Here is a 14,270-nt window from a genome sequence, read left to right on the forward strand (position 1 = left end):
ACTGGACTGCCGATTGTTTGTTCTTGGTCTCCATGAAAAAGAAATGATTCCCTCCAATTTAATATATTTGCTGATGCTGCTTTAAATAAAACATTCATTTTGTTACTATTGATATCCTCCTTTGTTTATTGTCATTTTATTATTATTTTCTGAAGTATCAGCATTTCTATTTCTACAACACGTTTTGAATATTCATACCTTACTCACACGATGTTAAATACTCTGTTTTCTGCATCAACGTCTAGAGCAGGTTCTGTCTTCTTTAGAGGTTTGCTGAAAGATCCTCTGAAGTGATGTATATTTTGTCTGAGATCGCACTCTTTGTTGGATTGTAATTATTTCTGGACCTGTACTAGCTGTCCAAGCTCAGGACTAATGGTTGAAGGTCTAAAGAGCCAATCAGGCATTTTTTGCTGAAAGTGGAGCTCAGAAGTGGCTTGAGGCTTGGCCCATAAGCCATGTCTTTAAAGGTGTCTTGTTGTGTTTTAACTTTTAAATCTGAATAATGAGTTGCACAGGTGGGAAAAATTAGTGAATATAGTACAACACCTAAATACCTGGAGAAAGACCGATTTTTGATAGCTACAAGATGACTTAAGCCCCTGATAGCTTGGATTCTGAAGATGTTAAGAGCAGTTGCCTACAAGCACCTGATGCATCAATCTTGTCAGTCAATGTAGGTAATAGGGAACTAATTGGCTTCTCTGAAGAATTGAGTGATACGATTTTCTTTACCCATTAGATTGCTCAGTGGAAAGAAGCTGCTTGGTATGAGAGTTGTACTGCTCACATATGCAAGGGCTGCCCCTGTGGTTGTGATCACACATCTGGATTTCTTGTGTACCCTGGGTGCTCCTTCTTCTTGATAATGAATGTTAATAGTTGTGTAAGGCATTATGTTAGAATTTTCAAGTCCCATATTTTTTGTATATTAACAGTGTCCACTTCAGATAATATTACAATAGTGGCCACCATATGCAAGGTCACTACCTGCAATCACCTTAGTGCATCAGACATGGTTGCCAGCAGTAATGTAAAAAAGGCTTTGTCAGTATTCTCCTACATGAGTAATACATAGCAATCATAGAGAAAAAAACTCTGATATCAAGGTAATAACTTTTGTAAAACGTTTCCTCAATGCCACATGATTTAGCATTCAAATATAAACTATAAATATATTGTGGAAATTCTGCCATTTTTCTTCAAAAATCAGCTCACGAGTTTTGAAAATAAACACATTTTCATCTTGCATGCACACTCTGTTTTGCTATATGTATATTAATTAATTTAAGCAAAAGCTTCTGATTTAGTAGGCTGGGCTGTGCACAGGAGAGCTACTTACAGGTAGCTGGAGAGCTGCCAGTAGCTCACGAGCTACTCGTTGGAGAAGTCTGGTTTAGACAGTAAATAACTGATCAATAAAAATCCTTGAATTAATGAGAACCATTGGTAAATACTGTCTGTATATTCCATTCTGTCATTTGTATTTCATCTGAGCCATTACAGAAGCCATTAGTTTTTAGGTCTCGCCTAGGCAGCGCGCATGCGCTGTCTCTCCGAGAAATCCAGTAATCCATATCAGTGGTGAAACTCCGCCTATTGCCTTTTTATTGGCTTGGTCGCTTGTCTGCTTAAATCTTTTGCTTTTGACCGGTTAATCTGTCTTTTAGTTCTTCCCTTATTTGTTTGGGGACGTCTATGCAGCACCGCCTCACTACTGTAAACCTGCCACTAGTGTGCTGAAGTATTTGTCTTGAAACTATTTTTAGTTTTTGGTGTTGTTCTTAATTTGTTCGTGCATGGTATTTTTTGGGGGGGTGAACTGTGAGTTTTAATGTTTGCATTTGTGTTGCGATTTTAGCACTGATTAGCATTATGCCCCCCACATGCTCTCCACAATCAGTTTAAGGGAAACAGGCCCCCGGTACCGCAAATCCCTTCCGTGCACGGTGAGTTTCAGTATTTGCATTAGTGTTGTGATGATTTTAGCACTGATTACCATTATGCCCCCACATGCTTTCCACAATCAGTTGAAGGGAAACAGGCCACCGGTACCGCAAATCCCTTCCGTGCAGGTACGAGTTGGTGTTACCAGGAGAGGGGGGCCCCGTTAGCGATCATTCTGCACGAGTGTAGCGAGGCAGCTCCTTCATGTTGGTGACCTGTGAGCTTTTAGTGTTGAATTTGTAATAAATATTGTTCCATGAATCTTATTAGACGTCAGCCTTAGGGAGCACATTTTGTTTTAATCGTTACCACTACTGTGGTGAAGTATTTGGCGTTTTTGATGTTTGGTGTTGGTGCCTTTCTTAATTTGCTCGTGTATGGAATTTTTTGGGGGGGTGACCGGTGAGTTTTAATGTTTGCATTTGTGTTGCGATGATTTTAGCACTGATTAGCATTATGCCTCCACATGCTCTCCACAAACAGATTAAGGGAAACAGGCCCCCGTTATCGCAAATTGAGGCAGCTCCTTCGTGTTGGTGACTTATGAGCTTTTAGCGTTGAATTTGTAAAAAATAATGTTCCGGGAATCTTATCAGGCGGCAGCTTTAGGGATTCGCGTTTGCTTTTGTGTCTCTGGGCAAACGGAAAAAAACCTTACATATCACAGTGCTCTACCCTTCTAAACAAAATGCAGTGTGCCAGCCAGAATGCTGTAATAAAAGTAAAGCAAACATGTGAACAGTTTCTGCGCTTCATGTTTTAATTTTTCTCCTCCAATCAGCATGCAGTCACTGCGAAAGGGATGTAGCATAGTGGTAAGCGCTGCTCACTTTGAACTGGGACAACATCCTGGCTTCTGCTCAAAGTCGTGTGATTCTGTACCACCTGGGAACTCACGTTCCACTTTACATGTGAACTCCGCCAATCAGCATGCAGTAATAGAACAATGCCTAGGCACACACGTCTGCGATGTACGTCTGTGATGTTTGTGTACTACTCGAACTGCAGTAACCAGACGACCCCTTGTACCGGTCACTATGCAATAATCTTGGTAGAGTGCACATGCAATATACCCACGTTTTGCATGCCACATGTTTGTTTTGTGTATCAGTCAGCATGCAGTCACTGCGAAAGGGATGTGGCCTAGTGGTAAGCGCTGTTGACTTTAAACCGGGACAACATCTTGGCTTCTGCTCAAAGTTGCGTGATTCTGTACCACCTTCCAGTTTTAAAATTTGCTCTGCAACGTGTGATTTTGGGCACATACTTTAAATTTTTAAAATGCACCAAAAAGTACATGTGCTCGGGACTGGAGCAGAAGCTGTCATGTTGATTATAAGGTGCTAGTGCTAAGCACCCTTAAATATTGGCTTATATTTATCAGTGCGCTCTTCCTATATGTAAAATACCACTACATAATATGAATGCCTGGAATCTGGATTCAATCCTGGTTTTCTATAAACATACTGGAACGCTTTTATAAAATAAATGTAGTCCCATGTACTTTAGGGCCTGTGTGGCATCCATAAAATCAATTCTACATTTTAAAATACTTTTACGTGTGCGTCGCGTTTCTTGTTTTTTGTACCTTTTAGCTGTGACCTACAGTTGTTTTTGCACGTTGTTTTTAAATTACTGATCTGCATCTCACAGATGCTGCAGACGCAAAGATTAGGATCTTTACAACAAGGCTTATTTACACTCAATTAGCTCGTCTTAGTTTCCTTTCGCAGCTGTAGGGAACATGCTAATGTTTCACACTACAGCAGACTTTCAGGCTCCTTTTCTCCTCCAAAACAAATGCTAATACAGTGGGATTTATTCACACAGCTACACGAACCAGCGTAAAAACGTTTTTGTTTTAAAAACAAAATTTGAATCGTATTGCTACAAAAAAGTGTCTTTTTTTCTTTGATAATACTAATTTAGTTTTAGGGTAGCTGCAAACATAATGGGATAACACGGCCCCATGTACCGGACGCTATGCAGTAATCTTGGTAGACTGCACACGCAATATAACCACGTTTTGCATGCCACATGTTCATTTTGTGTATCAGTCAGCATGCAGTCACTGCGAAAGGGATGTAGCATAGTGGTAAGCGCTGCTGACTTTGAGCCGGGACAACATCCTGGCTTCTACTCAAAGTCGTGTGATTCTGTACCACTTAGCACTACCTAAACACCAGCACAACACCAAAGTATCACACAGAATAACAGCATTATTCTCACACATCAGTATCAATAAACAGCATCACTCAACAACACCTCAACTTCACTAAACACCACCTCAGCATCACTTGCAACACGACGGCACCAGCACAGCAGCAAATAAACACCACCACATAAGCACCAAGACAGCACAACATCATCAATGCACCACTAACAGTGCAGCACCAAAACTGCAAAAGCACAGTGCCACCTCAGCTCCAGTGCACCAACACCTCAACATCAACACAGCGCCACCCAGCATCAAAGCACCAACACCAACGCAGCCAAAATTCAAAAGCAAATCAGGACCAACACACCACCACTTCAGCAACAGTGCTGCACCACCTCAGCATCAGCGCTGCTCCACATCAGCATCACTACAACACCAGCAGTGCAGCACCAGCACAGCCATACCACAGCAGCAATTCAGCACCAAGAAAGCACAACTTCAACATAAGTGATGCACTATATCAGCATAAACTAAAACAACATCAACACAAAGCCAGCTCAACATTATAAAGCAACACAGCTGCATAGCAGCCACACTGCTCTACAACATAGCTTAAAACAAAGGCCAAACCAAAACATCTGGTTAATCACTTATAAGGTCCCAAAGGCAAGACCTATTGGCTATGCCAATGCTTGTTATTATTGGTGCTGCTGTAGCATGCAGGGGATGCTCAGTGTGCATGGAAAGCTCTTGTAATCATAGCTGCTCAAAGCACCAGCATGCTGAGCGTGGCAAGGATGCAGTATGAACGCACATGCGCTGGAGCTTCACTTGAGCCTGTGAAGCTGCTACCAAATACCACCTCACTTCTCCAAGATTACTAGAGCTGCTCAATATAGGAAGCGGTTTAATTGTACCGCCTCATGGGGGCATTGCGAGTGTCAGGGTAAGTTGTATAATGCAGTGCTTTTTCCTCTCTTGGTTGCCAGCTCTCGTCTTTGATTAGTTATTTAAACTCCCCTCACGTATTGCATTTGTTCTTTTTTTAATAAATTAAATGTCCAGATGAGTAGACGGATCATACTGTGGCAGTGTGACATCATATTTTCAGTCTTGGGCATTTATACATTATGTGGCCTGTTTATTCTTGTTGGATTCATTGAAGCAAGCAAAGAGGATGTGGCCAACGGCCAGAGCTGGGGAACCCGGTTCGAGTCTCGGTGTCCGCTCAACATCCTGTGATAATGGGCAAATCACTTAATCTCCCCACGTCTACAAAAAATATGAACGCGTCCTTGTGTAATGTAATTGGTTCTCATGTAAAGGACTACTATACCATCGGGTGAAGTCCACCTATATAAACTGCACACAAAAAAGGACTTCCATACACAGAGGACCCAATCCTCAAATTGTACTTGTGCGTTTAAATTAAACTGTGATGTTATTACATCTGCAGTAAATTTCACATCCTGATTTACAGAAGTCAAGGTGTGTATAATGTAGGCTAAGAAGTGATTTAGGGTATAAAAGTGGTTGTATGACCTTGGAGTGCGGCCTCCTGCGGTAGGAATTCTACCACTCCAAACTCGTATGGTTGTGGATAGTCACACAGCTCTGGGCGCTAGTTTAACAAAGGCTTCACTTTTTGTTTCCTGCATGGCCCTGTGGAGGTGAGACACCTGTTTTTTTTTTATTAGGAGTGTAGGAAAACCTAAGGCTTTTTTCAGATTTCCAAGAACACTCCATGCATGCTTCGTGAATTGCGAAAAGCCACACACCTGCAGGAAATTGTAGCAGTAATCCAACTGCAGATTTTGGGCTTTAATTTGTGGTTTGGCCAAGTTTGTGTATGTATGTGGGTATGCATATATGTGGGCCTACAGACCTCCTTGAACCTAGCTACAAACAAACGGGTGGGGTGCAGGAGTATATGTTAAGATGGGGTGGAAGCGATTAAAGCCGTCTGATTTATAACTGTGAATTGAGCTAACAACTGACCCGGGCTACAGCCCTTCTTCGCAGGTCTGGTTGTTCTCCTAGTTTTTCTCGCGCTTTTGTTTCCGTGACCTTTTAACCTCGTGTGTGGTTGGCAGCCCTAGCCGCGTTGGTCAGAGTTCTTGCACCAAACCTGTCCGAACCTCTTGCTGTCACCAGATGCCGCCGCGAGCCTGCCCAAATCTTCTCTAACACGTTTCTCTCGCAGAAGGGGCTGGCCCCGCGCGCCGGTCTGGTGTTGGTACTGAGGTCACACATGGAAAGCTTTCTGTTCGCTGTTTGCATTACATCTTTATGTTGCCAGTACAAACGTACATTTTACTTAGCAGAGATGTACTTGTTGCTTAGGCAGCCTGGTATGATGTGTTTCGGTGTCCGATGGCACCATGGTTTGCAGTATGACAGGCAGCTGTTGTCACCTGCAGGTACCACACCTAGAGATGTGCCACCGCACGATCACCGTCCGCAGGATATCCGCATGAGCAGGACTGTCAAGATGGGAATCGCGGGAGTTAGAATAGCGAGCCAGCTCTCCCCATGCACACTGCTTCACTCATTCTAGGGCTGTGCTTCTAAGATATCCCCCCCCCCCCCACTCCATCTTCTGTGCCTATCACATCATCCTACCTTTTACTAAAAAAACGGAAAACTCCTGTGTTCCAGTGCAGACTTCAGTATTGAAATCAATCCAGTTCATATTATAAGGTATACATCGGATTTTATTTTCCCTCAACCTAGAATTCATTCATTGACCGTAAGTGTTTCTCTCGTCATCATGTCTCTCCATCTTCTGTCTCTGCCACTTTTGCTTATGCCCTGATTGTCTTTTCTGCTGCTTTTGTTCTGCTCGTACTAACGAGTAAGTAATGGCACCTTGTTGATTTTGGATACCACGTATTGTGCTATTCTAGTTCTCTGTAAAGCGTTTTGACTTTGACCTTCATTTTTTATGTACTAATTTAAGATGGTGAATGCTACTTGGACATGTAAATTGAATATATATAGGCGAGTTGGTGGTAACCGAGGGGCGAATAGGGTTGAGCAAGAGGAAAATCTGCACACAGAGGGTGGGGAGAAGCACAAAAGAGAGTTAGATACCACCACAGAAGCACACGAACGAAAGCAAAATAGAGCGCAGGAGCAAGAGAGAAGCAGAGGGGTGAGAGAGAGCAGCGTGGGGGCAACAGAAGCAGAGGGGCGAGAGAGAGCAGCATGAGGGAGAGAAGCAGACAGGCGAGAGAGCAGCACGAGGGAGAGAGTAGCACACGGGCGAGAGAGAGCAGCACGAGGGAGAGAGAGCAGCCCGAGGGAGAGAAGCACAGGGGTGCGAGAGAGCAGTATGAGGGAGAGAGAAGCAGACGGGCGAGAGAGACCAGCATGAGGGAGAGAGAAGCAGACGGGCGAGAGAGCAGCAGGAGGGAGAGAGAGCAGCACAAGGGAGAGACGCACAGGGGTGAGAGGGAGCAACATGGGGGAGAGAAGCACACGGGCGAGAGAGCAGCAGGGAGAGAGAGAATCAGACGGGAGAGAGACACAGACAGGCGAGAGAGCAGCACGAGGGAGAGAGAAGCAGATGGGCGAGAGAGAGCAGCACGAGGAAGAGAAGCAGACAGGCGACAGAGAGCAGCATGGGGGAAAAAGCACATGGGTGAGAGAGGGCAGCTTGGGGGTGGGAGAAGCACACAGATTAAAACAACACAGAGGGAATGGCTCCAGGGAAGCGCACAAGGAAGTCAGCTGGAATACATATGCACTATGCAGTGCTTAAGCAAGAAGAAAAGAGAGAGCAGTGCTAGGGGAGGTAAGCAGACGGACGAGAGACCGACACGTAGTAGGAGAACGGGAAAGAAGCGCATGAGTGAGACAACTGGAAAACACATGCCCTCACGGGGAGTTGTTAAGCAAAATGAAAAAAAAATAGTGACCTATAATTGAGTAGTGGAAGCATACAAGTAAATAGGCTATGCTCCTATGGAAGGACAAACACAAGATGAACAAGGGAGGCCATTGAATAAGAAGCAAGCAAATGAGTGGCAAGAAACCAAGCAAACTTAGTTGGTGGACTTTAAATCCACTGTAATATCTTGGTAAGATGACAATAGATCTTTTGTAACTAGATAGCTAGCTCGGTCTGTCTGGTAGGCTGGGTATAGAAATCATTGGTTCAGGACATCTTCCCCCAGTAGCAGCCGGTTTTGTGGATGAGGGCCAGGGGTGGGAGGAGGGGTTGGGGGACAACAAAAAGAAAACAATAATAAAAAAAAAAACATACCTCCAGCCGTCCGCCTCGTGCTCTTCTGCTCCTCTTCTCGCAGACACAGGCTCCAGACTTCACTGCGGCCAATCCTGACGCTGCTCTCATGCAGTGAGAGCAGCGTCAGGCTTGGCCTGAGCGCTCTGAATTTGCGCTCTCAGTGAAGCTGGGAGCCTATGTCTGCGGTCTCCAACCCAGAAATGCAGCTCGACTTGGAGACAGATTCAGTGCACATGATGGTTTGGCCAGCCAAACCGTCATGTGCACTGAAAGCAGTGCCCACCACTCCTCCTTCAGCCTGTGGCCCCACCCCCAAAGACTATGCGGGAAAGGAAACATCGAATGATAATAAAGCTCGTTTATTATGGTTTTATTTTACCTTTTTTGCGGTTTTGAGGCTGCTGGCGGGGTGGGTGGGGGGGGATGACGCTCCTCGCCATAGGGTGGGGCCGCTGTTGTCTTCCCCCAAGGATGGCTTGCTTTTACAGCTTTAAGCTAAAGAATAAAACTAGCCTGCAATATTTTGTATTAAGAGTTAATGTTCCTTCAATCAAGCACATCGAGGGTGTCGAGCAATTTACAGGAGTGATTGATGGTGTGGTAGCCAGCATCCAACTGTTGCATTTTAACGTCAGAGCCTGTCACTGTGCCCCAGTATGTAGTTTCCATTGGAGCAGCGGGTGCAGTAGAGCCAGGCCCAGGAGCCTGAGGGTTCGACCGAACCCTGATTACTGCTGTATTTCACAGTTCAAAGAGCGGCCAGGGTGTCCCACTTCCTTTTTTGCACTAGGGCGCATGACTCACTGGCTATGCTTCTTCTTATGTGCCCAGGGCTACGGTGGAAGTATGGTACCACCAGGAAATCGCAAGCCTTCCATTTGCCTCAAGCTAGTGGTGATAGTCAGCCTAATTAAATTGTGTTCCCTCCTCTGTTAATGTGTGAATGATCCTGCACATCACTTAGAATGTAATAATAATAATAACTTTATTGTATGATTATTTAAAATCTTTTACAAAAGGGGCAGAAGTGCGAGTTAAAAATATAAAATCTAATCAAGACAGCGTGTTAGAAATGCAAAAATACTATACAGTAACTAAAAACAGTCAGTTTAGTAGAAGCGTATGCAGAATTTGACATGGGGGGGGGGTGAGGCGTAGTTTATTCAGCTGACTCTTCTCTAGCTGCTCGTATGAGCATTCCAGCTGCCGCATAAAACTTCCCAATTAATGCCAGCTCCATCGGGACTGTGGTGGTATAGATATGCCTTAAGGACTCCTTGCATGATCTAACGCTGTGATGTATGAGCATGGTTCTTAAATACAAGCGTCTTGGAGAAAGCAAGGCTGGGCAGCAACAAATAACATGCTCCACAGATTCTGTGTGATATTGACACAGGCAACAGCCGGAGCCACTTGGTGACCAGTTTTTCCAGTGGGCTCTATAGTCTTGTATTGGCAAGGTTAAGAGCCTCACTCTCATGACATTTTGTAGGGCTTGCTTTCCAAGGCCGGCTTTTAAGTAGGGCTGGCATGTGGTACTTTCATTTGAGTTACAAGGCCTTCTGCACCCAGGACCAATCTGATCCGTTCAAGGTCTTGTTGCCTCGAGATGTTCTTGCCACACTTTTTTAGCAGGATCTTTACACTTTGTTAATGGTATGTCTGTAAAAGGTTTGATTGATGGTCCCAGTGTTTGTTTGGCAATCAAGAGATACCTCGCCCAACGACTGTTGTTGTCTGTAAAGACCACCTGTAGCGCTGTCCTGATTGAACCCGGGCATGTATTGATCACGTTGTGTTGGAGTTTGACTATGTCTTTTTTTACATTCAATGTCCATTGTTGTAATATTGAACTCTAATCGGATCAGTGAACGCCTGGTTGTATATGGGAGCTTGAAAACTTTTCTATACGCCATTGTGTATAGACCCTCCAATTTTTTAGTCAGCAGACCAGGGAAGACAAGGTGGCCATAACTGAGTGTTGGCATTAGCTTGGCTTGCATAACTCGTCTGATCCCCTGCGTCGAGTGGCTTACAAGCTTGTGGTGTATTTTGCACAAGCAATATGTTAGCTTAGCTGCTTTTGCCTCCAGTGCTTTAACCTGCAGGACAGGTCTGCAGGTGTCTGTAAATTGCACTCCTAGGTAGGTGTACTTGTTAGTCGTGCTTATCTTTAGAGGACCCAGCTGCCATGCCAGTATTTGTTTTTTTGGCTTGTGACCAAATGTTGCCAGATATGAAAGTGCAATGGCGTTATCCATAGTCTACGAATTCGGCCGAAAGCCAGTCTGGTAATGTGGGGTTACTTGTTTTTTCGTGATCCATGTCTCTAGTTCTTTCAAGAGCCTTTTTGCAAATGCCTTTCCTTCCACGTCCAGTAGTGCAATCAATCTATAATTCCCTGGATCTGATGCATCCCCCTTTTTAGGTCTTGCCTGACCCAGCGCATGCGCTGGTCTGGCGAGACTTATTTAGAGGGCTCCAAAAAGTGCTATCAGGCCAGCCTAGAGCTACAGTGCATGTGCGCGTGCGCGCGCGCCACGCTTTACCTCAATTACTTTCACTTTCGTGGCCGAACGGCCGCTTTGATGTTCGATCACGATAGCGATTACTTTCACTTTTGCGGCCGCACGGCTGCTTGGCATAGCCAATAGGTCTCGCTTTTGGGACCTTATAAGTATTTACTTATGCAACTGTTGCATGGCTAAACACTTATAAGATCCCAAAGGCGAGACTTGTTGGCTATGCCAATGCGTGTTGTAAATGGGATGTAGGATGGAACCTTTCCATGAGTCCGGAACAACAGAAGAATTGTAACAATGATTGAAAAAGGTTTGAATGTGGGGTGCCCAGTATTCACGCTCTTCTTTAAAGATATGCCCAGGCAACCCATTGGGCCCTGGCACCCCATCCTTCCTGATGCCCTGGAGGATGGTTAATATTTCCCTTTCTGTTTGATGTGGATCCACCGCATTGCTCTCCTCATGTTGGTGGTCTTCTACCACGACAATGTTTTCCATGGGTGTTTTTTGGTCGTCGTATATATTGGTGGCGTGAACAGCCCATTTGTTGGCAGGCACAGCATTGTGAATGTGATGGCCACCATGTAGGCCATTAATACATCTCCAAAATTCCTTGCTTTTGTTGGGTGCCAGTAGTGTATAAATCATTCTCCATTTTTCCTCTATGCTGGATTGTTTTAGTTGCCAAGCAATGTTTTTGTGTGCGCCTTTCTGGCCCGGTGGTAGACTGACTGAACCCACAGACCACTAGATATGCTGATGTGATCTGGTTAATCATCTCATGCCAGTTGCTCACCTTCTAAATTGTGCCAGACCTCAAAGTTTTCCTTGTTGCTGGACAGCACAGCATGTAGCAGCTCTTGATGCTTTCCAGCAACTCCTCATGCTTTCAAACATCTTGCGATAACTGGACTGTACGTACATTATTTCTATTAATAACACGTATCATATATCAAAGGCTTATTGTTCTTCAGAGCTGCGGCGTGTGGCTAATCTAAGTCAACAGGCTACCAAAATAACTGTTGGCACTAGAAGATGATAAACCGTCTGCGAATGAATAAGTTCTATCACGGAAAGCACGTAATAAAAAGTCTAGTGCTGCAAGCTATTCATTAAAAATCATTTCACTCTCTTCAGCATAGTTGTTGTCCAAACTCTTGGAAATGCTGAGCTCCATTTTCTTTCCCAAAAGTATTGTTTCCGTTACTTTTAAGAATGACCGATTTGCCATAATTTTGTGTTTTCTTTTTCAGACCAGAGATGACTTCTTGGGCCAAGTAGACGTGCCTCTCAATCATTTGCCGGTAAGCATTTCTTGATCCTTTATTTATTTGCTCTATTATTATAATGTTTCCTAAGTGGTTTGTTACAATTACAGTCCAACATGCTTTACGTTTCCAGGTATTTGTATAATCCAATTAGCACCCACACCCTATGAGGATTAGTCCCCGTTGGAGAGCAGGACACTCCTTAATTACTCTCTTTGTGTCATCCTAATTTAGCCCCATTGTGTTAAACACGGTTTCATTTCAATTAAAATATTTACTTAAAAATCTGAATCACAGAAAATGTGATCTTCCATTCGTGGGCTTTTTTTTTTTTTTTTGTTAAATAATTTTTATTGAAGGTAAGAAAGCACAGAATTACAAGTGTAAATTAAGTCAATAAGAATATAAGAATAAGCATACAGGCAAATATAAAGTAATAGTAAAACATTAAATAAAAAATACATAGAAAAAGGCAATATACTTTATGAACAGAGATAATGTTGCTAAGAACAAGAGGCTATAACAAGAATTATTGTATTATAATAGTACACAAAGAACCAGAGGACCTAATGAGAATGAGTAAAAACTGTAAAAAGTAGGTTAAATTTATTTTTTTTTTTATCAAAAAAAGGGAGAAAGAAAAAAGAAAACAAAAGAACAGAGAGAGGAGAGAAAGAGAGAAAAAGAGGAAAAGGAGAAAGAGGAAAAAGATTATGGTGTTGGTGACAGAAAAGATGTAAAGGGAAGCCATAAGAGATCAGATTTGATTTGAAGAGGAATGGAGGATTGAGGAATAGAGGCGATTCTATGTTCATCACATACAAAGTTCCACCAATGTAAAAAGGATAATTTAGAGTTGTCTTTCCAACAAGTTAATATAACTTTAAAGGCCACAGCAAGAAATAAATCCAGTAATGGTGAAATAGGAGTCACTGTATCAAAAGCTGGTGACAAAGTGCCTAAAAATACATTTTGAAGATTACGTTGTAATTTATGAGAAAAAATCACAGCACATTTTGACCAAATAGCATCCCAGAAAGCATAAACCTTAGGACAATAAAATAATAGATGCAATAAAGAACCTTCAGCATTAAGGCGAGACCAACAAGATGCTGTGACAGAATGATTGAATTTATGTAGCAAGAGAGGAGTAATAACAACTCTATTATAAATAAAAAAAAATAGGGATTGAGTGAGACTAGCAGCCTTAGATGTCTTAAATATTTTCAGCCAGAACTTGTCCCATTGTGATATAGATAGAGTCAAAGAGAGGTCCTGTTCCCAATCCAATTCAACCTTAGACTTATTCCGAGTGACAATAGAGGAAGATAAAGATTTTTAGATGAAAGAGGCAGTAGGAATAGTGTCGTTAGAAATTTGATATAGAGAAGAGTCAGGAAGAAAGGAAGTAGGAGTTGGTAGGGAGAGATAGGTGTGAATACAACCCTGAAGGATTGGAGCTAAAGTATCATATTGCTGAATACAGGAATCAGGCAATTGAAAAGATTCTTGCAACTGATGGAAGGAAAGAATTACATTATTGGTGAACATTTGATGTACATAAAAAAGACCCTTTTCTTTCCATTGTTTGTAGTAAAATGATTTGTGACGAAATTTGATGTATTTGTTAAACCATAGTGATGACGCTAGAAACGATTGGTAGTTGTTAAGTGTCTTAAAGAAAAGTGTGTGCAACAAAACTTGAGAATGTTTCAAAATAGGATATTTAGAAATAAAAGTACAATTAGACATGTGAACAACATCACGTATTGAAAAATCATTTAACAGTGAGCTTTCAACATTAACCCATGGAGGCTTAGGTAAATCCTGATAATCCTTAGATAAAGCAAAGAATTGACGAATCAAAAATGCATCATGGTATAAATTAAAATCAGGGAATCTTACCCCACCCTCATTCTTAGGTCGAATCAGTTTAGATAAGGCAATACGTGCATGTTTGTTATTCCATAGAAACTTGGAGCATATAGAATTAATCCTGAGAGAAATGATATCTAGGAATTTTAAATGATAATATTGACAATATAAATATAACCTGGGGGACAATCATCATTTTAATAGTATCAAGTCTGCCCCACCAAGAGAGAAACAAAGGGGACCATAGATTT

General features: G+C 42.7%; 1 protein-coding gene across 25 annotated transcripts in view; it reads left to right on the forward strand.

Annotated features, from left to right (window-relative positions):
• NEDD4L (NEDD4 like E3 ubiquitin protein ligase) overlaps positions 1-14,270 on the forward strand; it is a 1,669,848-nt gene that overhangs the window by 974,750 nt on the left and 680,828 nt on the right. For all 25 annotated transcript variants that reach the window (XM_085630299.1, XM_085630340.1, XM_085630265.1 and 22 more), the window contains one exon: positions 12,130-12,180. In XM_085630299.1, the coding sequence (XP_085486425.1) occupies positions 12,130-12,180 (51 nt within the window). The remainder of the gene's footprint in view (positions 1-12,129; positions 12,181-14,270) is intronic.

Source organism: Triturus cristatus, chromosome 2_1 (assembly GCF_964204655.1).
Source record: "Triturus cristatus chromosome 2_1, aTriCri1.1, whole genome shotgun sequence".
Classification (NCBI taxonomy): Eukaryota; Metazoa; Chordata; class Amphibia; order Caudata; family Salamandridae; genus Triturus; species Triturus cristatus.